The sequence below is a fragment of the Sebastes fasciatus genome, chromosome 7 (assembly GCF_043250625.1).
Source record: "Sebastes fasciatus isolate fSebFas1 chromosome 7, fSebFas1.pri, whole genome shotgun sequence".
NCBI lineage: Eukaryota > Metazoa > Chordata > Actinopteri > Perciformes > Sebastidae > Sebastes > Sebastes fasciatus.
The window spans coordinates 33,238,607-33,260,289 of NC_133801.1; the positions used below are offsets into that span (position 1 = coordinate 33,238,607).

General features: G+C 40.0%; 1 protein-coding gene across 14 annotated transcripts in view; it reads left to right on the top strand.

Annotated features, from left to right (window-relative positions):
* Window positions 1-21,683, top strand: part of tenm4 (teneurin transmembrane protein 4) — a 194,603-nt gene that overhangs the window by 32,572 nt on the left and 140,348 nt on the right. For 13 of the 14 annotated variants that reach the window (XM_074640402.1, XM_074640405.1, XM_074640400.1 and 10 more), the window contains 2 exons: window positions 13,240-13,526; window positions 15,333-15,605. In XM_074640402.1, the coding sequence (XP_074496503.1) occupies window positions 13,304-13,526; window positions 15,333-15,605 (496 nt within the window). In that variant the 5' untranslated portion in view covers window positions 13,240-13,303. Of the gene's footprint in view, window positions 1-6,358; window positions 6,452-13,239; window positions 13,527-15,332; window positions 15,606-21,683 lie in introns of those variants that run through there. The other variant, XM_074640403.1, reaches the window with a different exon arrangement.

Genomic DNA, 21,683 nt, shown 5'->3' on the forward strand with positions numbered 1-21,683 from the left:
CAGGATTCTTGTCTGTACTGCAGCACTGAAAGGATGGCAAAATTAATTTCATTCTGTGTGCTCTACGAGAAGGGCTTTTTTTTTTTTAATGTGATGTTGTGATGCTCCGTTTTCAGCTCTAGAAAACAAGCACAGTGTGTTTACAGTGGGCCACTGCAGCAGCCACGCCTTCTAGACATAGCATCTTTACAGCCAGAGCTGTCGTCCAATCGATGATGAAGCTTCAGAGTGATTAGCCCCACCCAGAGGCTGCTGAGATGGGAGATGTGGGAGGTGTGTGGTTGTCAAAGCAGGGCTTGCGGAGATGACTCAGTTAGGCACTTAGAGTAAGATCATTACCATGCAGGAACCCTCCGTCTAGCTTTGCTGTGTGTGCTGATTTTTTACTGTTGATATTGAACAGCCACCGGTTTTATTGTCTCTAACAGCAGAGTTGTGCTCGCTGCTTGTCGTGCATCGGTTTATCACATGGTCCTCATGTTCATATCGTCTCATGCCAGCCATGTTAGCTGATTCATTTTGCAAAGCCAAGCTAAGATCCATATTATTGCTGTGGTGGGGAAACCTAATTAGTCCAGTTTATGGGATTGATTGATGCTTGAAACAAATACAGTGCTTCTCACTGTTTGGTAGTCTACTTTGATCAGGGGTAGGTGTGTGTGTGTGTGTGTGTGTGTGTGTGTGTGTGAGTGTGTGTGTGATTATGTTCTATTCATTTGTTTGTGTATATATACTCTGTATATAAATCAATAAATCATTGTGTTTCCTGCATCTCAGATCAGTTCACACATTGTGGCTTGATGGACAACAGCCAAACCCGGCAGAAATTCAATTTCAAATTAAATTGTAAACTCAACAGCTAATATATACTACATATGATGTGATACCAGTGGGCAACCTTCGGGTCTGAGAAGTGCATCCAATGCGAAAGTACCTTAAACTTGCATTCTTTCTAACAGCCAGCAGGGGGCGACTCCTCTGGTTGCAAAAAGAAGTCAGATTGTATAGAAGTCTATGAGAAAGTGAGCCTACTTCTCACTTGATTTATTACCTCAGTAAACATTGTAAACATGAGTTTATGGTCTCAATCGCTAGTTTCAAGTCTTCTTCAATACAGCATGATGTTCATTTAGTAAATTATGGTCCCATTTAGAGTCAAATAGACCATAAAGCAGGGGATGCTTTAGGGCGGGGCTACCTTGTGATTGACAGGTCGCTACCACCACGTTGTCCGGTCTGGGAGTTGTCCGTGTTTTCGTCTTACGACTTTAACCCCTTTCACAGTGTGTTTTGCAATTCACGAAAGTTAATTGTAACATTTCGGTTGCTTAAAAAAGTCGTTGTGTTTACTTGTACTTAGCTCCACCCTCTTGCGTCACTTCGGGTTGCAAAAAAACAAGATGGCGATGGCCAAAATGCTGAACTTGAACCTTCAAAACGGCAGTCCACGAACCAATGGGTGACGTCACGGTGACTACGTCCCCTTCTTATATACAGTCTCTGCGTGATGCACATAATTGCCAAATGTCCCAGGAAAATCCAGCAAGGATATATAAGAGAAGGAAAGTTGAAAGGAGATGGCTAGTTCTCTCCTGAGGTAGGATCTCCTGCCTATGACAGCGTTGATTGATGATTGGTAGACCTTACTAAGTCTGTGATCATTGCAGTGCACTTCCTTACTCTGGGCCTACAGAAGTTACATATCATGAGGAAATCTCAGGACCCCCATTGTGAGTGAATTGTAATTGGTATCCGGCAGTACCACAGTACTATCTCACAGTCTCTTTGAGGGGAGTTCTTCCACTCACAGCTGCACAGTTGCCATGCATTGCCCTTGTCTTGATAAGATGGCACACAGGGACAGAAGCAGAGCGGGGTATTTCCACCGGGCAGCTCGATGGTGGGATTCATGGATGAAAAGCGTGCATTGGGTGATCTGATTACAAGTGGACAGCTCTAGATACAGGTGTGACTGCACCTACACAGCTTGGAGGACACATTCATATGCAATATGTTGGAGCTACATTTGTGCTGTACTGTTGTGCATTATGAATACAGACTTCATCTGTTGTCAGTTCTTTCTGGCCTACAGAAATTTGAAGTGATTTATATGGTTGTTTGCATATTAGACAGGCTCACTTGAGACACATTTGAGACAAATTCTGATGCCATGAGTAAACTGAAATCTGGCTTGACTCTAGTCTAGACACTGTCTGGATTTACTGGGCTGTATCTGTTTGATTTGGTGAAGCTTTTTAGTCTTTTTCTCTTCTTTTCTCTTATTGTTTATCCTCCATTCAATCGTGTGTGCAGGACAGTGATTGACACCATCTCTATTTGGATTAGTCCATGATTTATCTTTCTTTGAACAGATGCCTGTCTCCTAAATGTTTTATAAGTAAATGCATTCATTTAAACAGAATTAGTGGAATTCACACTTACATCACTGTGTTACTCTACTATTCATTATTCATGCACCATGTTTGGATCCAATAAACTGCAGGACCATTAGTGGCATTAAGGTGTGATAACATCAATGACTCATTTAGTAAATATTGCATTTTCCAAGAAACCGCAGACATTTCGTTTTTAGTGTTTGAATACAATGACAACGGCATGATGGGAGTTACCTGCTTTAATTTCTGTACCTTTAGTACACTTCAGAGTCTTCTAAATTACCTGGGTAGCCTTCTCTCAGGGTTGAATGGAAAACTAATAAAGTGCTGGGGGAACAAAAAACAATAAACATTAGCTTTCACCTCATTTTGCATCCTCTGTTAAGTGGTATATGAAGCACTATGCCTCATCCACACAGGGAACGTCAGAAGCGCGTGGTGGCTGCGTGATTCACGCGTCGGGCGTTCACACCAGCTGCATTTCAGCTGCGTGTCTGCTGCGTTTCTGCTGCTGCAGCTGCTGCTGTCAGCCCTTTCTTTCTACATAGAGTTTGCCTTTCACAATGGCCATTTCATTTCATTATAAATATCATTCTATTATTTTAAGTAGAGAAAGGTTAATAAACGTGTGGTAATTTGTAAATAATAGTAATAATCCACAATTAAAACCCCTACTATATTCATTCATGGAGCTCTTCAAGTCACTGCATGTTCTACAACACTGTCTGGCACATATTTCAGAATAAAAGCCTTGTGTTATCAAATGAAGGATATCTGTCGACAGAAAAAAATGCTTGAGGGCATTTATTTTGAAATGAAAGCAGGAAGTGTTGATTTAAAAATAAGTCTACTTTTTTTCATGTCCGTAACATATTCTACAGATAGACATCGAAACTGTAGTAATCTTGCTGGTATGATGTCAATATACTGTCAATAGATCACCTTCACTGTCTGTGACATATTCTACAGATGTCTAGACATTGAAACTGTAGTAATGTAGCTGATATGATGTCAATATACCGTCAATAGATCACTTTTACTGCAATTGTTGTTGCTGTGAACCGCACGCTGCACGGGTCAAAAATAGGCGAGACCTCTATTCTCTAGAAGAGACGCAGCTGAGATGCTCTAACCTGTTAACATGGACGCAGAAATAAAAAACAACAGGTAACGCAGCCGCCATGCGCTCCTGACGTTCCCTGTGTCCTGGGCTCTAGAAAGGTAAAGGACTTTTTTTGTTAGATGCTAAGCCAAATGGAATTGTCAACATTACAGTACATTCAAATACAATGTGCTTAAATAATCCAGGAAGAACAGTGTGTGCTATCATGAAGATTTGTCAGAGAATTATCTGTGAACAATTATGTTGAAAAATGTAAGCTACAGTAAGAAGAAAGATATCTGGAAAATATGATTTTTTTGGTGTGGGTTTACATCCATTCAGAAACGTCGAGACAAAGTAAAACACAAGCCACACAGGTTTGAGCTCACTAACCCTTCTAGGGAAGGGCATCGGTAATAAGCAGTATAGCTATATACAGTATAATGCTGTGATCAGGGATGAGCCCAGAACCGCCTCACTGTGTAGAAGTGACTGGGATCATTTCTTTATGTGTAAGGAAACATCAGGCTTAACTTTAGCATTGCTTTCTTAACTTTGTAAAACAAAATGTAATAAATACATTTTGTAATAAATAAATACATAGATATACATTTATTGAATTGTTAATAAATAAAATCAAATCAAAATTAATTAATTACAATCCAGTCTATAATGTAGTATATAAACATAGAATTGAATTGGGTAGATCGGCCCCATTGTCACCGATACCCGATCCAGCTATTTGAGTTACTATCGGCCTGATATCCGATCTGGTATCGGTATCGGTGCATCCCGAGCTGTGATACATTGCATTGGATAATTGTTGTGCAGTTATGTATATTGTTTTTGTCCTTAACAAATAAACATGAAATGAACCTGCTAGCAGGACAATTTAGCAAAGGCTTAGAATAGAATAAACTGTAACTACTGGCTATAATGATGAACCACTAGTATACAAATCATTTTTTTTTTACAGTAAGACAGTGACCGGCTACCAAAATTGAAATCAAATTGAGTTCCTGAGTTGATCTACGTACAACTGCAAAATTACTCAGTTTTTCAGTGATGATAAAAAGACAAAATGAGAGCAGCTCTCAGCTAACCCAGTCCAAAATAAGTCTTAATTAACCGTCTCTGCTAAAATCTGTTCAAATGGCAAAGCCATACATTTATGAATATGTTCCGAGCAACTGTTGCCAAATAGCGGAGGACCTCCAATATAGTTCCCAGAAAGCTTATAATGTCACCTGAAAGATGTAGGTCTGTTGATTAGCTGGAGGAGTGTGTGGTACAACCACTGTTAAGAGGAGACTGAGGCATGCAGGCTGATCTTGGAGCAGAGGTCAACATGAAGTATGTGAGAGAGTGCAAAGCAATCTATGTGCTGTCACCGCATTGGCTGTAATAATGTTTGATTGTCTGTTCTTATCCTCACCACTCTATGTTTCGGGGGTTGTATTATTGTACTTACCTCTAACAGTTTCTAGCGATACCGATTTTTTTATTTGGAAAGACCCTGAGATATGATTTCTGCCTCCGCCCCAAATACAGTGGAGGTAAATGGATTTTTGTCTGCGGATCTGTCCGTGTGACTGACCTTGTTGTCGGCAATTCTCAGGGACCGTAACTAAGGTAGAAGGTAGTTCCAATGTTGACACCAAGGTCTGTCGATAAAGATGGTGCTATTAATTATTTTTAAATGGATTTTTTTTCAATGCTGTGACTGAGCACCAGAAACTAAATTCCATTCACCTCCATTGTATTAGGGGGTAGTGACTGAAATCTCAAAGGCAGATATTTGAAAACATGGCATATGAAACTGACACAATTTACATACAGTGAGAAAATGTCTTTTTGTAATTCCAGTGAACCAAACCTCAGGGCTCGGGAACAGCACGTAAAAATATATTTTTGTTCAGAGCATCATTTATTTACAGCATCTCAGTCCCATAGACGCTCCTCGGGCTACAGATGCAAACCTCAAACATTTGTAACAGTAAGTTTGACAGTAGCAAGTTTACAGTAAGTTGATTATTGCTGAGCTGGTATTAGGTTTAGTTTCACCGCGGGCCAAACTATAAATCAAACTCAGGTCTAGCCTTTGCAGGATAATGTGAGCATTTATTGTAGACTAATGAGAGACACGGGTCACCACTAGAGTGACCCCTGCACTCACCAGCCATGCTTGGGAACAGAAGCACTTCAGCCTAGTGGAGAGGTCCTCTTTTAAAACCTGCATGAACCTCACATTCATTTGTTGTCTCAGTTGTTCCTCAGGACTTATAGTGAACCTTATGAGTCCAGATTACTTATTTCCCTTAATCCAGTTTGGTATATGTAACATTTGGATCATTCCTCACATGTCAGCCTTCATACTGCAGTGGCAAGCAGCCAGCAAAGCACACAAATGTATTTCATTGTGGTCATAGCAGCAATATTGATAAGTGGTCGTTTCAGCCTGACATAGTGCTGCTAACATTTTGCTGTATTTGGCCAAGGTCGGGGACGTACATCAATGCAGAAAGTGAATAAATAGACTGCTTCTCCCTGTTATTTACCGGGCGGGTTTAAAGGCATTATTCCACAGCCTGCTCCCTCTGTCAGGACTAAACCTTGAATTGCTTAGAGTGATTAGTAGCAGGGAGCGTGCTGCAGCAGCGGTCCCAGGCTACTTTTGTTTATGTTAAGGCTTTTACGCATTCTGTTTTATTCGCTGGCGGGGCTCGCTTTTGATCCCGGAAGGAGGCGGCTGCTGAGATGCCCCCCCCCTCCCCTCTGCAGCCTGCATTAGCACTACAGAATTCAGATCTGTTTGGCAAGCTATTCAGCCCCCCCCCCCCTCCCCACCCCCTCTCCCCAAGTCTTTTTTTCCCCCGGTTGAAAACACACCTTTCTGTTGACCGAGGAGGCTTTTCTATAGAGCCCAGGCATGTGAAAGATTTCCAGAAAAGAAGTAAGTGGTGCCTGTGTGGAGCTTTCTTTGCTCTCAATAGACGCTGTAGACAATGTTCTTGATATCTGCCCAAATTTCCTCTCTGTTGCGCTACAGGCTGCTTTTGTGTGTAGATGTTTGTCTGCAGTGTTGTGAGCTAGCTGTCATTAATCCTTTGACTACGTAACCAGGTTAGATAATAAAAAAAACAGAAAGATACCAAACCAAACCAAACCAAAAAAATATTTTTTAAAAAGTTTGTCATCTGATTTCTTATACATAATATAGAAGAAATACCCATACATGTTTTGCATACTTAATTGTGATTTGGGTTGGATTTATTAAATAATGTTAACACTTATATGCTAACTTTTTCAGTCGATACCGATAGCGATACCTGGGTTTTGGGTATCGTGTGGAAGGAAGTAGCTGGGATTATTCTTGTATGTGCAAGGCAATGTCAGGCTTGACTTAAACATTGCTTTCCTAACTTAAAACGTAAAACAAAATGTGAGCAATAAATACGTAGATATAAATTGACTGAATTGTTATTTATTATTCAAATGATAAATCGTACACCAGCAACTTGGTAAAAAACTTTAAAAAATAACAAGAATTACAATTCAAGTGTAAACTTTTTATTGCAGCAACAAATTGGTCGAAACTTAAACAGGAATTAAAATTACAGTGTATAATGTTTATAATATATAAACATAGAATTGACTTGAATAGATCGGCCCCATTGTCACTGATACCCGATCAAGCTATTAGAGTCAGTATCGGCCCGATATCCGATCTGGTAACGGTATCACTGCATCCCTAATATGCTTATTAACATTGATGGTATATCAACAATTTTGTCTCCCTGAACTGAAATGCTACAGTCCTCCAAAAAATATTCAGCTCATGTACGGTACATCAGCAGTCGTTTGTCTAAAAATTTCATCACTAATCAGTAACACATTACGTCTCAATCTTAGTGATAGTAATTAGTAATAATACTTAGTAATTAAGTGATTTCACAGACAAGTAATCTGTAATCATTTTAGATTATACTCCAAGGGATTTGCCAAACATTGTGCATGTGTGTTACTTTGTCTGTTTTCCATGTTGCCTCAGAATGTTAGTGAGCGTTCAGTCTTGGATTTTGCACGGAAAATCTGTGACGTGTAAAGAGCAGCGAGCGGTTAATTATCATGGAAAACAGGGCTGTGTGCGGAGAGAAGGCGAGATTTATATGCAGCAGCACTGAATAGCAATTCTCAGCACACTGCTAATTGTTTGATGGATAGTACAGAGCCATTTGCATTTATATTGTACCCCGAACGCCTCCCACATATTTAGATCCCATATTTAACTAACTCCTGACACCGGAGCAATGGTCACAACAATCTGCCCGGCAAAAAACCTCAACGAGTGTTTTAACAGGAGCTTCTGTAACCTGCCGTGTGAACGGTGGGTGGCTTGTTTTATGGGTCGGTAGAAGCTGCTAAGATTTCATCCTACCCACAGTTTTATGGCTTTAATGTTGTCTTCTTTAGCAGTATTTGGTTTTAAGGCATTAATAAGTGGTGATTATCCAGAATTAATTGAATATAGTCAGGAAACCCACAGTTTTGAGCAGGGGTACGCATGGATAGACTTTATACTAACAAGCACACATTGTTTGTATAACAAGCATAAATAATAGATCTCTATTTTCTTTCATTGTAATTTGAATATCTTTGGGTTTTGGACTGTTGGCCTGGAAACAATTTTAAGATATAACCTTGGCCTCTGGGAACTCATAATGGGTGTTATTCGCTACTTTCGGACATTTTCATAAATTCTTTGAAAAAAAAAAAATTGATTGATGATGAAAATAATCCTTTGTTGCAGCACAAAAAAAATGCTACATTTGTGGTTTTGCTTCTATAAATCTTTTAAGTGCATGTTTAAGAGATGTGCCACCGGTAGACAGGGGGGATGCAAAGATCTATAGTGACAAACACGATTGCATACTTAACACAAAAAGTGTCATGACAGTAAAAACTAGAGAAATAATGGCCAGAGTGTGTATGTTGTTGTTGGCTGAGGTTGTTAGATTCCTTTGGCTACTGGCATCACTTTTAAGTTTTTCACTGCAGCAGAAGCATAAGCTCTGCCTTCTGTCTGGTATATTAAACTGGTCTTAATCTTTGATCATAGGCGGTGAAATCATACACACAGCAGTGAACTGTCAGTACCAGACAGACAATAACAGGCCTATGTTACTGATCATATGCTTTCTGTAACTGACTCACATTTCATGGTATTCTACTTCTACATCTACTTTTCTTGTATCAGTTGAAACCATTTTTTCTTAATCTTTTTCTTGAGTAGCTCAAATGGTCATGGACTTATCTGTGATGACCAATTCAGAACATTAATGTTCTTAGTTGATGGATGCACCATAGAAACCTTGAAGTGCAGAAAAGGTCAGATTAGGGCTGCACGAGTATGGCCAAAATGCTAATCACAATTATTTTTGATCAATATTGAGATCACGATTATTTATCACAATTATTCAGACATTTTAGGGATAAAATATTTTCTTGCAATTTCATATTTAAATAAACAGAGTGCTGCTTTCACTTCCATGTTGTGCTGCATTTCAACAGTCAAAAATTCTAAATGTCATCCTTTTACTTTGTTATTGTCATCTATAGTGGTTATTTGCATAAAAACACAATTAAAACGATAAGGAAATAAGTTGTATTTTTATTTAAATATTTGCTTTGATTAAAAAATATCTTGCCTTTAGTAGTTCTTATTATATATCATAAGCTGCTCTGTTATGGGTTTTATATTTCTGTGAAAACATCTCCTTCTAACAACTGGATTTATTCAAGTTTCTCACCAAAAACTCCATTTTACAAGATTACATTTGAAAGCGTCATGAAAGTGTTATAATTTACCATCGCCCAATAATCATTAAATAAATGATTAATAAATACGTAATTTTTTACTGGAAAAATCCACCGTGATCACTCTGAGCAGCATGCATGGGAATGAATTACAATCTAAGAAGTGTCTGATTAAGTTAGTCGTTCCAAATGTTTGAAGGTTGTTCCTCCACGGCTTATTTTAGACTTGCAGTTTTGACAAATTGCAGCTTTGTGTCTTCTTCACTCACACTGAAGAACTTCCACACCGACGACATGTTGTGTGTATGTGTGTGTGTGTGTGTGTGTGACGTTACTGTCTGCCGCTGCGTGCCGACATAAAACCATCATGTGGTGGCTGCATGTGTGTGTGTGACGGGCAAAAACTCAGATATATGAAACTTCTGAAAACCGTCCATCGTCTATCGGCTACTGATTGACGGTGCATCTCCAGCTGTTAGTTTAGGAAGTTCGTCGATCATGTCCATTTAATTGAAGGATGCCAAAATTGCGATCGCTTAATATTCGATTAATTGTTTGTCTAGCTCTACGTCAGATGATAATGATGACACACACACATACATAGGCAGTGTTTCCAAGGTTGTTGTTGATCATGTTTTTCATAATATTCGAATCCACAGTCACTCCCTCCTTGTACACATTTCAGTACGCAGCAAGGATCTTATGCAACATCGCTGTGACTCCACTTGACACAATTCATGCTCCGTGCAACACTTCCCCTGCAGAACCACATAATTACTCTGCTTACAGCTGCTATACATTTGCTTTACAACCACAGACAAACCTGGCCCATTGTAGACAATGCAATTGAAAAATGTAGAGTGTGCAATTGTTTTAAAGGGAGAAAACAGACCATCCATCATTTCTTTTGTCTTTCCAGAGAGACCTCAATTGATTTTGGATCACTGCATAGATATGCAGTTAGCTTCTTTTTGGCACTGCTCATGCTCTGCAGCCTCAGAGGAACTTTGTCTTTGAAATAAAAGCATGCGATTGTTATCTTCGATTCAGAGATTTCAATCCACGGCAGTCATTTCTCACTGGTCTTTGTAAATAACTTTTCCAACGGAGTCTTTGTGAACGTACCCTCATTAACCTTCTCCTTCAGCGTTTCAAGCTACTTCTTTCAGTCCCCCTGTGTCTTACAGTACTATGAGATGATAATAACACTTTAAAAATAGTCCTCTTATCACTGCTTACTGTTGAGACATCTTGGTTAAATAAAACCTTCTGTTTATTGTCTTCACATACCAGTGCATTAAAATAATACAACCGTGGCATTTTCTTTGTTTTGGCTCCTTCTCCCAGGATTTAGACCTAGACAGATGAACAAGAACAACAGCTTTGCTCTCTGGCGCTGAAACACAATGATAATGCCAGATGTAGCCTATTTATGAAGAGCAACGCTGTTTCGTTTTACAGTATGCTTTGTGTAAAAAATTCTGACAGCTGCACTTAAGGTGGATGCGTTTCAAGGACCTAACATTTTGCATCCCGTATCATCTATCATTGTGTATGGCCTGTTGCTTTTTTTTTTTTTTTGAAAACCTCCCCTGGGTTTCCCATGGCCTCAAAGGTACATCTCATTGCATACCAGCCGATTAATAATGAGGAGAATGGGCTGTGCAGAAGAGAGATGGCCAAAGCACTGAGCCCGGCTCTTTGGAAACAAAAACAATGCACTTTACAGAACATTCTTGAAACTTTAGAAAGCTGCTTGTTCTCCGCTTTGCTCGCATTTGCATAGCATCAAGGATCTTGAGCAAAAAGGTAAAAATTAGCAACCCATACAAGCTGCGTCTGAAATCTTGGGAGCAGCTGAAGTGCCCTTGCGGCTGCCGAGTGGGAGCGTTTTCTCCCCCCTCCTCCCCATGTGGCGGAGGTCCTGCTATTGAGGCCCCAAGTCATTAATCACTGGGATCTTTTCAGCTGTCAATACATACAAAAAGCAACCCCCAAACCCAACAATGGTGTCTTCAATAAAAAAGTTTCTTTTTAAGCAGGGGCAAATATAGTTCACTGGGGATTATTGTTTATTGTTCTGTCCGGCATAAACCTCATACAGTATTCATATGGAGCTTATCTTGAGGAAAAATCCTTGTCTGAACAACACAGGCATATTGTCAGTAAAAACTCCCCGATTTGCCAAGAGGAGGTTTTTATCTCTTTCTCAAAGAGCTGCGGTCTCTTATCCAGTGACTTGCATCCCGTTTGTGCTTATAGTAAAATACACTTTCAAGTGTGGGAGCAAGTAGTATAGACGTAGAATCCTGCAGCGTTAATGATGAAGTTTTCAGCTCATGATATTTAATTATGGATATATCATCATGACAGGAAAATATATTTTATTGCTGCAATATCTGGCTCACTAATTCCCTTTGTTCGGTAATTGAGCTTCAAAGTACACAGTGACCAAGCCTTTAATCAAGTTTATATCCACATTGACGTTTGTTAATCCAACTCAATATCTTTAAACCATGTGGTCTCTCAGAATGAGCTGTTTGCAAGGCATCGCCAGTTAACTGCTGTAATATTGCACATTCATTTATATCATGTTTTTTTTTTACCTTTTTAAATGAGAGAATAAGTATACAGCAAAACCAATTATATTTTAGTATATTCAAATTATTTTAAAGTGCGTTTCTTTATATTACTGCGATATTTCGTCCTTCAAGGCGAGAAAAATAAAATAGCTGAATGCTAAAATTCCCTCCCTCTATTGATCCTGTTCTCGGCGTGCTATTTGACAGTTGTGGTTTTATGTTTCAGTTTTTAATCATCTCTGCTGGTTCGATGTAGTCCCACATTTGTTCGGCTCCTCCGTTTTCAACTGGTGATGATTTGTAACTTATAAACAACACAATTCATGGAAGGACACCTGCCACTTTTACAGATGCTGCAGGCCCCGCGTTTCTATACGGCACATAAAACGGAATATTTGTGGGAGACTTGCACCGTAAACTTTATAGGTGCAAGATTTGTTGTGCCATATTTTATTAAATCTAATCCTGGTGGCTCTCCCTGCTCTCCGTGTGTGCTGAGCCATGCATACGCTGCTGGTTGGAAACATGCATTTGCATTTTATTTAATTCCACAGTTACTTGGTTGTGTGTGTGTGTGTGTGTGTGTGTGTGTGTGTGTGTGTGTGTGTGTGTGTGTGTGTGTGTGTGTGTGTGTGTGTGTGTGTGTGTGTGTGTGTGTGTGTGTGTGTGTGTGTGTGTGTGTGTGTGTGTGTGTGTGTGTGTGTGTGATTTCTACCTTCACTGATGTTTTTAAACATGAACTAGCATTATACCTCTTAAAATCATCGTGATTCAAGTGATTAGAAGTTTGATGTATTTTGAAAGGATTACATTTAAATATCACTGCTGTCGAGACATCTTTACATTCGGGCTGACAATCGATTCATTTATTTAATTGTGATTAATCGCATGTATGTTCATAGTTAATTGTGATCAATCGCAAATGAATCACATATTTTATCTGTTCACAATGTACCTTAAAGGGAGATTTGGCAAGTATTTAATAGTCTTATCAACATGGGAGTGGGAAAATATGATGCAAATGTATGAATAAATGTATTATTGGAAATAATTAACAACACAAAACAATGACAGATATTGTCCAGAAACCCTCACAGGTACTGCATTTAGCATAAAAAATATGCTCAAATCATAACATGGTAAACTGCAGCCCAACAGGCAACAACAGCTGTCAGTGTGTCAGTGTGCTGACTTGACTATGACTTGCCCCAAACTGCATGGAAGTGGGCATGTCTGTAAAGGGGAGACTCGTGGGTACCCATAGAACCCATTACTTTTGACAGCCCTACTTGTCATACATCAAGTATCCTAATTTTTTTTCTTCTGTGTTTTTCTTCCACAGAATCACTCAAACTAAACCGGCAGCGTAACCCACATTTGATGTTGAAAATAGTGCGGAGGCAGCCATGGAAGTGAAGGAACGTAGACCTTACCGCTCGCTCACTGCCCGGCAGGACTCAGAGCGCCGTTACACCAGCTCCTCTGCAGACAGCGAGGATGGCAAACCCAACCCCAAATCCTACAGCTCCAGTGAAACACTCAAGGCCTTCGACCATGACTCGAGGATGGCCTACGGGAGCCGCGTCAAGGAAATGGTCCATCACGAAGTGGACGAGTTCAACCGGCAAGGTGGGCCATGGCTGTGCCAATATTATGAAATACTGTGCTATTATGACTGCAGAAGAGATTGTCATTGGTATAAATGTGCTTCATCTAGAAGTATATAGCAGTGCACAATGACAGGAAAAAGCCTGTTATTAGATTAAGGACACGTTACTGCCTGGTCTCAATATATGCGCCATTGCTTTTTAATGAGGAGTGTCTTGGTAATTCACATTCAGCCGCCGTAGAGGTCGGTCTGCATAGTTTGACTATTAACAGAGGTGACCAGGGATTGAACTTATCATGCCAGTGTTAAAAACTGCATGGAAGACATGCCTGCCTTTACCTGCTCCTTCAAATATATTATTCATCATCAAAGTTCAAATCAGATGTGATGGCACTGTCGAGGCGGCCTTAAATCCAACTGAAGCATAGGTCAGCAATTTTAATAAAAAATGTGTGTTTTTAATCACAAGGACAGGCCATTTGTGGTGCACTAAAGGAAAGAAAGAAAACCTTGTGTGTCTTTTATTTCTTTATTTCATTTTCATCAGTTACAGGATCTGGTGAGATCCTCAAATCGCCAAGGACTGCTTCACAAGTCTCCTGACTTGCGGTGGTAATTCTAATTACCGCGGTAGAGAACTTAGGAGAGAGGAAATAGAAGACAGATGTCTCAGTACTCAAATCCAACATTTAAAGACATACAAGCTGTGAATGTGGCATTTGAAAACGGCTGTTTGTGAACAAAAGACAAATGCAAAGCTTCAATTGTATTTACTTTCAAGCCACCAGTGTGTAGGACTTTAAAATGTCCTACTCTGGCGACTCGTCATGGTAAGAACAACACTCAGATCTTCCATCGGGACACTGAGATGAATGTGGTGAAAGCAACATATTGATATGTTAAAGATGCTTTACATGGGGGCTTTACTGTAAATTAGGGCTTTTAATTAAATATTTAATCGTGATTAATTACACATTTTTGATCTGTTCAAAATGTACCTTAAAGGGAGATTTGAAAAGTATTTAAGATTCTTATCAACATGGGAGTGGGCAAATCTGCCTGCTTTTAAATGTAAGTATATATTCATTACTGGAAATCAGTTAACAACACAACAATGACAAATATTGTCCAGAAACCCTCACAGGTACTGCATTTAGCGTTAAAAATATGCTCTAATCATAACATGGCAAACTGCAGCCCAACAGGCAACAACAGCTGTCAGTGTGTCAGTGTGCTGACTTGACTATGACTTGCCCCCAAACTGCATGTGATTATCATAAAGTGGGCATGTCTGTAAAGGGGAGACTCGTGGGTACCCATAGAACCCATTTACATTCACATATCTGGAGGTCAGAGGTCAAGGGACCCCTTTGAAAATGGCCATGACAGTTTTTCCTCACCAAAGTTCAGCGTAAGTTTGGAGCGTTATTTAACCTCCTTCACGACAAGCTAGTGTGACATGGTTGGTACCGATGGATTCCTTAGGTTTTTATAGTTTCATATGATGCCAGTGTCTTCACTCTAGCTTTAAAACTGAACCCGCTACAACCTAAAAATTGCAAGTTGCATTAAAGAAATTAGCGGCGTTAAAATGAATTAACATGTTATTATCGCATTAAATTGAACAGCCCTACTGTAAATATCAAATGCAGCTCAAAAACTATTGCTTGTGGAGCTTTTGCTTTTAAAAGATTACTGCACCTCTCAAGGCCAGGATATTGCTGTCATCTTTTTTTTCCTGTAATGAATACAGTTCATTATGTTGAGTGATGCAGTTAGTTGCAGAATTAATTACCGTAGCGTTGTATTTATTGGTTTGGCTACAGGGGCAGACTTTTCCCTTCGAAACCTGGGCTTTGGAGAGGCCCTCCCATCCCACGTAGCCACGTACAGGACTGACCTGGGGATGCCACACCGCGACTACTCAGTCAGTGTGGGCTCAGACGCGGACACGGAGACGGATGGCATCATGTCGCCGGAGCATGCGGTCAGATTATGGGGCCGCGGCAACACCAAGTCGGGCCGCAGCTCGTGCCTCTCCAGCAGGGCCAATTCCAATCTAACTCTCACTGACACCGAACACGAGAACACAGAAAACGGTAGGGCACTTCTCTCTTTTACCTTTCTCTCAGGCAAGATGATTTTGACTGTCTTTTTCCATGTGGATTTTGATTTTGATGATAGAGTTGTGTTTATTTTTCTAAGCATGTTCCTGTACACTGAAGCAGAATTACATGCTGTGTCTTTACGGCAACAGAAAACACAAGCTCGGCTGTTCTGCATGGTACAGTCTAAGGCTAAATGATGATTACGTTGGTTTGGATTTGTTTAGTTCCTGACTAATTAGAATCTATACAGCCGCAACGATGAGTTGCGTCTTTTCTATTTTTAATTGTCTTGGTACATTTTGACACTCTGGAACTATTCCAGTCCGCCCAAGCTGAAGTTGGCATTTTTAATTCAGCTTTTTTATATCTCTGTTTGCATTTTATCAGAATTTGGCTTAAGACCAACATGTTTAGGATTTTACTTCTTGAAGAAAAGACAATTACCCGTGTTCCAGGCAGCACAGCCAGAAATTTGGAATACCATTACCTCGGCTGTTCATCAGATCATTTTATTCATGCTGTCTTCTTTTTGTTGCAGTGTGTGAATCACTGTGTATGTGTGGTCTTTGATAAGGAATGGTTTGGCAGGTTTCTTGGTGAGATCCGTGCCAGGAAGTGGGAAGCCATATGTATTGAATTGATCTTTCTGTGGCTCGGTGTTTCCCCCCCAAGGGCCAGATGAGCCTTTGTGCTTGCTCAGAAGGTCACTTGAGCTCAGGGAATATGTAACTATGAACCATGGCAGGGGCCGAAAAATGTCGGAAGATAGTTGCAGTTCCTCTGAAGATACTTCTCTTTCAAATCGTAGATCAGTGTGCTAAAAAGTCATGATATTGCAGAATGCCGTTTGGAAGCAGAAATGCCATTTGGATCCTCAGCTCAGTCCCCCAAGCGCTTATTTGTCGGTAAACTCAGTTACAACTCATTAATTGCTTGGATAGAGTATACAGTGAAAGAAAAAGCGCTTGGAGTGAATTCAGGGCAGTGTGGAGGCAGTACCTGGCAGGCAGGTTTCTTTTACCCACATAGCCCTTTTGTGTCCAAAATGCCTACTCCTTCCTGCATTTGTTTACCTGAATTTCTGCCTAAATGGATTCTACTCCATTTCTTTTTTTTGACACAGAGGTGCTACGTGGTGAAATCTAAGTTCTGTTTCACATTGTGCAAAGTTTAACACAAACCTAAATCATGCATATTAACTGGCAGATTTATGATACTGTTCCCAGGATACTTCAGAGATAGAGGAACTCATCAAGGGCCTAGCGGCACAATTCTAATTGCCCCTGCACAGCCTTGCAGAGAACCTTGTGAATAGTTTTGCATTTCAGAGTGTGTCACATTATGTATTAGCTTCTTATTATAACTGACAGAAATAACTCTTGGAAGTGGAATCCATTTGCCCGAATGAGTCAGGGAGAGAACGTGGCATCCCTCTGCTTGATCATCTGAGATGCCAGGGGACTTGAATTTGGCTGTATTGTACATAATTAAAGAGAATCTCCTTGGATGGCTGCTAAGGGGTTGGAAGGCTGGAATGTATTCAGAGCAGAGCACCCCGTACTGTAGATGCAGCATCATGCTGCATCTGTGAGACCCAATCGAGATTCTAAGTAGCTTTTTATTCAACTCGCCCAAGCAGAAAGAGCACTTGTATTCAGCATTTAATTCAGTAATGCCTGATAATATACAATTTATATATGGCAAGTTAATTAAAATCCATCGAGCAGGCCTGCTTGTGTGTGCTTTAATCTCTTTAAATCAACAAACCATTTACTCCGCTTTAATGTATTCAAGCCGCTGGGCAGCTCTCCCCCTCTTCACATGTGACTTACTTGACCCTGGTTTTAATGCATGCAAATAAGCAATAGCCATTTTGGAACAATTTTTCATGATGCTCAAGTGATTCCGAGGACTCCCAAACAAACAGTACTATGAATAAAATCCCTTGCTGATAATGCCACGGTTGTGATGTGATGATATAGTGGCTACCTTTATTCTTGGTCTAACCTACTACATGATGGCTAGATATGTAACAATTGAAAAGTTGCAAAGTCTTTAACTATAGACTTTTTTTTAAGTTTTGGAATAGGGATGTACCGATACCAGATCGGTAGCTGTATGGGTATCGTGACGATGGGGACGATCTGTCCAGTTCTGTTCTACGTTTAAATACTATATATATATATATATACACGGTATTATATACTGCAATTTTAATTCCTGTTTAAATTTTTACCAATTTTTTGCTGCAATAAAAAGGTTTACACTTGAATTGTAATTCCTGTTAGTTTTGAAGATTTGTTACCCAGTTGCTGGTGTACGATTTATTATTTAATAATAATTACAATTCAGTAAATCTAAAAATGCGGTTTTTCACTCTGTTGTTATTTTCTTCATTTACACACACGGGCCTGAAATACATGTACACAGACGCCCTCTAGACATGCATTAGAGATATTGGAGTGATGGGGCTTGCCGCATAGCACAGTGGCCGAGCAGTTAGGGGGTTCAGTGCCATACTCAAGGGGAACATCGGCAGTGCCCAGAAGGTGAACTGGCACCTCTCCAGCTACCAGTCCACACTCCGTACCGACCGGTCCGTGCTGGACTTGAACCTGGCTACCGTCCGGTTCCAAACCCAAGTCCCCCACGGACTGCCGCTACCGCATGTGTATGGCTCGGTTAGCGTTTAAAGTGCATTCATGCAGTGTGTACAGGTATGTGTGTGTGTCTCCTACCCAGCATGCCTCCGGTCCCTAGGGAGCCCCTTGAGGACGCCTCCAGCAGGCAGCAGACTGCTGAGTCATTGCACATCCTACAGCGGCTGAACAGCGAGGAGGCCAGCCCAGCCTGCTGGGTTTGGGAGAGGGCTGCTGTTTTTGGGGTCTACCCTATTACAGTTTATCCAGATGTGTGCTCTAATCCCAACTTTCCCCCCACTGCTCGACTATTACGTTTCTGTAACCATGAGAACCGGCAGTGGAGATAGCCACAAAAGCCTGCTGGGGGACTGTTGTTATTCATGTGTTCCATAACCTGCAGAGAAAAATAATGCGGCTAAGGCCTACACAGCTCCTGTTGATAGAAAAGTGCTTGTGTGACTGACACTGGTATTTTTCTACAGACAAAATGTAATTAGTTCCAGTGGGTGGTTAGTTATGTAGTGATTTGGCTTTCCCTTACTCCATCCTCCTGGGAGATCTGTTCTATATTGATTAAGGAGATATACATATATACAGCCAATCTTTGCTCTTACTCTGAAGTGTGATTTAGCAATTTTCTCCCTCTGCATAGTGGTATTATTCAGAGCAGAATTGTTATATTTGAATATTGCTAGTGAATGGCAGAGAAACATACAATGTGGGACTCGTGTGATATCCGTTTTTTGGAGTTAGATTATTTTTTTTATTATTGCTCATTACTCAAATCCTGGTTGCTGTAGGCACTGCTTCAGGGCAAAGCCTCTAGGAACTCTTCTAGTGAAAGTCCCCCCACAACTTTTCAGCTGCAGCTGATTTTCTGCAGCACACTATCAACTAGTGGAGGTTTCTGTTGGGATCTCCACACACTTCTGAAATCACTAAATCAACTGTTATTCATTTACATTTCATTAGCACACAGCCTTGACTGTTGGCTGTGTTAACTTAGCACCAACAAAATCATCACTTTGGTAACAATACTACTACTATTACTAAGAATAATAATAATAGAAATAGTAGTAGTAGTAGTAGTAGTAGTATTAGTAGTAGTGACTTGACTTGGCAAAGTGCTTTTAAAATAGAACGTGACTACAAAAAGCCAGTAATGTAAAATGATCAGCCCTGATGGCAGGCGTTACTTTTGCAACCATCACACTGAAGTGTCCAGATCCATCCGTGTTTTAAAAATACTCAGTAAAATGTTAAAAGGGAACTACACCCATTTTCAAAATTCATGCATGTTAAAACTGTCCAAAAATATTAATAAACAAAAACAACTCTCTCTTAAAGCTGCAGTGGGTAGAAATGGAGCAAATATGATTAAAACAAGTTATTTTTATATCACTATATCCTGACGGTAGCGCATGAGACAGGTAATCTGAAAAAAAAAGTATGTGCCTCTGTGTCCTCTGGTGCTCCTAATGGCATCTGCTAGATTTCACAGAACGGAGTAAAACAACCAATCAGAGCTGATCTGGAGTCTGAAGTCCGGCTGCCATCAAACGGTCAAACTAGGCAGCGCTGATCAAATATGAATCAATATTATCTTACTGTAATGATTATTTCTCTCCTCAAATGTTTTCAGAAACATCTTGTAGTGCACTATTTAGTTGTAAAATGAGAAAGTTTGTGAGCCAGCAGCCATGTTGAGAATAGTTGAGGGAATACCAAGCACCGCCCAACAGCCGGAGAACAGCCAATAGGAACGCTCTCACACTGTAATGACCTGTGATTGGCCAAAGTCTCCTGTCAGAGTTCTATAAAGCCTGAAAACAGAGCCATGAGGAGGTGCAGATGTCTAGTTATCTCTCAGAACACTTGAATTACAATATGCTGAAAGGTTATTATGGATTTTTTGCCCAATGATGACAAAAACTTTCTGCCTACTAAAGCTTTAAATCCAAAAACTAGAGTGCTAAAACTCAAACTTGTGATGTCATAGGGTATAAAGTCCAGACCTGTTCCATAGACAGTGAATCGGGAAAGATGTTTTAGATGACACTGAGAGCTCCCAGGGGAGGGTTCTCAGTATATGGGAACATTTTCTTTTTCAGAACTGACAATACTGCTGTACAGTAGAATAAAGCTCATTTGGGTTTTTGCGTCCACAAAATCAATCTCCTATTCATTGTCTATGGAGCAGCTCTAGACTTTATACCCCATGACATCACAAGTTTGAGACATACTTCTCTGGTTTCTGGCTTTGAGAGAACGTAGCTCATGTTCACAAATATTGATGAACATTCCTCGGCTATGGAAATAACATATTTTAATTTTTACTTTAGGTGGTGTTCCCCTTTAAGCCTGATTTAGAACTTCTCGCAGATATCCAGAGGAATAATGCAAGGATTGGTGTGACATATTCTAGGGGATAAAGGAAAATGCATTTAAGTACACTGAATGTAATGAACATACAAATGACAATTTCCAATTTAAGCATGTTTGTAGAAAACATCATGGCAATGTTTGTTATGAAAAATGTATTAGTACTGTTTTTTTTATGAGACTGCAGTAGACCTTAATGAGAAGTTTTAAATATTCTGATTGTTCATAATTTTCCTACAGCCATGTTTGTATCACACCAAGCAAATATGGGAAGCAACTCATCGAGGCTCCTCCACTTACTAATGATTTCAAGCAGCAAGCAGAAAAGATTGGAGATGAATGACGGTCGGGTTTCTTAATTCAATTCAGTTTTTTGTTCTGCATGATTAAATACAAGTCATCAATCAGCATTCTTACCTTCAAAGCACAGTGGCTAATGTGCTGATGTGATCATGCTTTTAGCTGGGGTAGGAGCAATATTTATCGATGTTGAGTTGTCAGAGGAAAAGTCTTTTCATGTGGATTTACCATGCACAGCCTATTTTCTGCAATCCCACACAGATTTGTTTACAACTGTCGAGATAAGATTTTTTTTTTCTGCCTTCATTGCTGCTGATAACCTTCCATTTTCATATTGAGATATGAAGTGCCTCACTATTATTCAGGTTGTATTATGTTAATGAAGCTGGTCTGCTTTGCACATAATTACACAAATCCTAAAATGATCATTACATGTTTGAATAATGGCTATGAATAACTACTTGTAGCAATACTCCACTAAAACAAATAAACTTCTCCTTTCTTCTAATCTTAGTTACAACCTCTAGTACTAGAACTAGACTTAGGACTAGAAGTAGAAAAACAATAGCAAAAAGAGTAAGTGCTCCTCAGTGACGATGATCTATTCCCTTGCTACCTGTCTCAGATACTTGTTGGAGGGTTCAAGACTCTGAAGAAACTTTGAACTGTTGAAAGATTGAGGTTAAGAGCTCCAAGGCGGTGCTCAGTTGCTGAATCTTTGAACATAGCATGACTGTCTATGAGG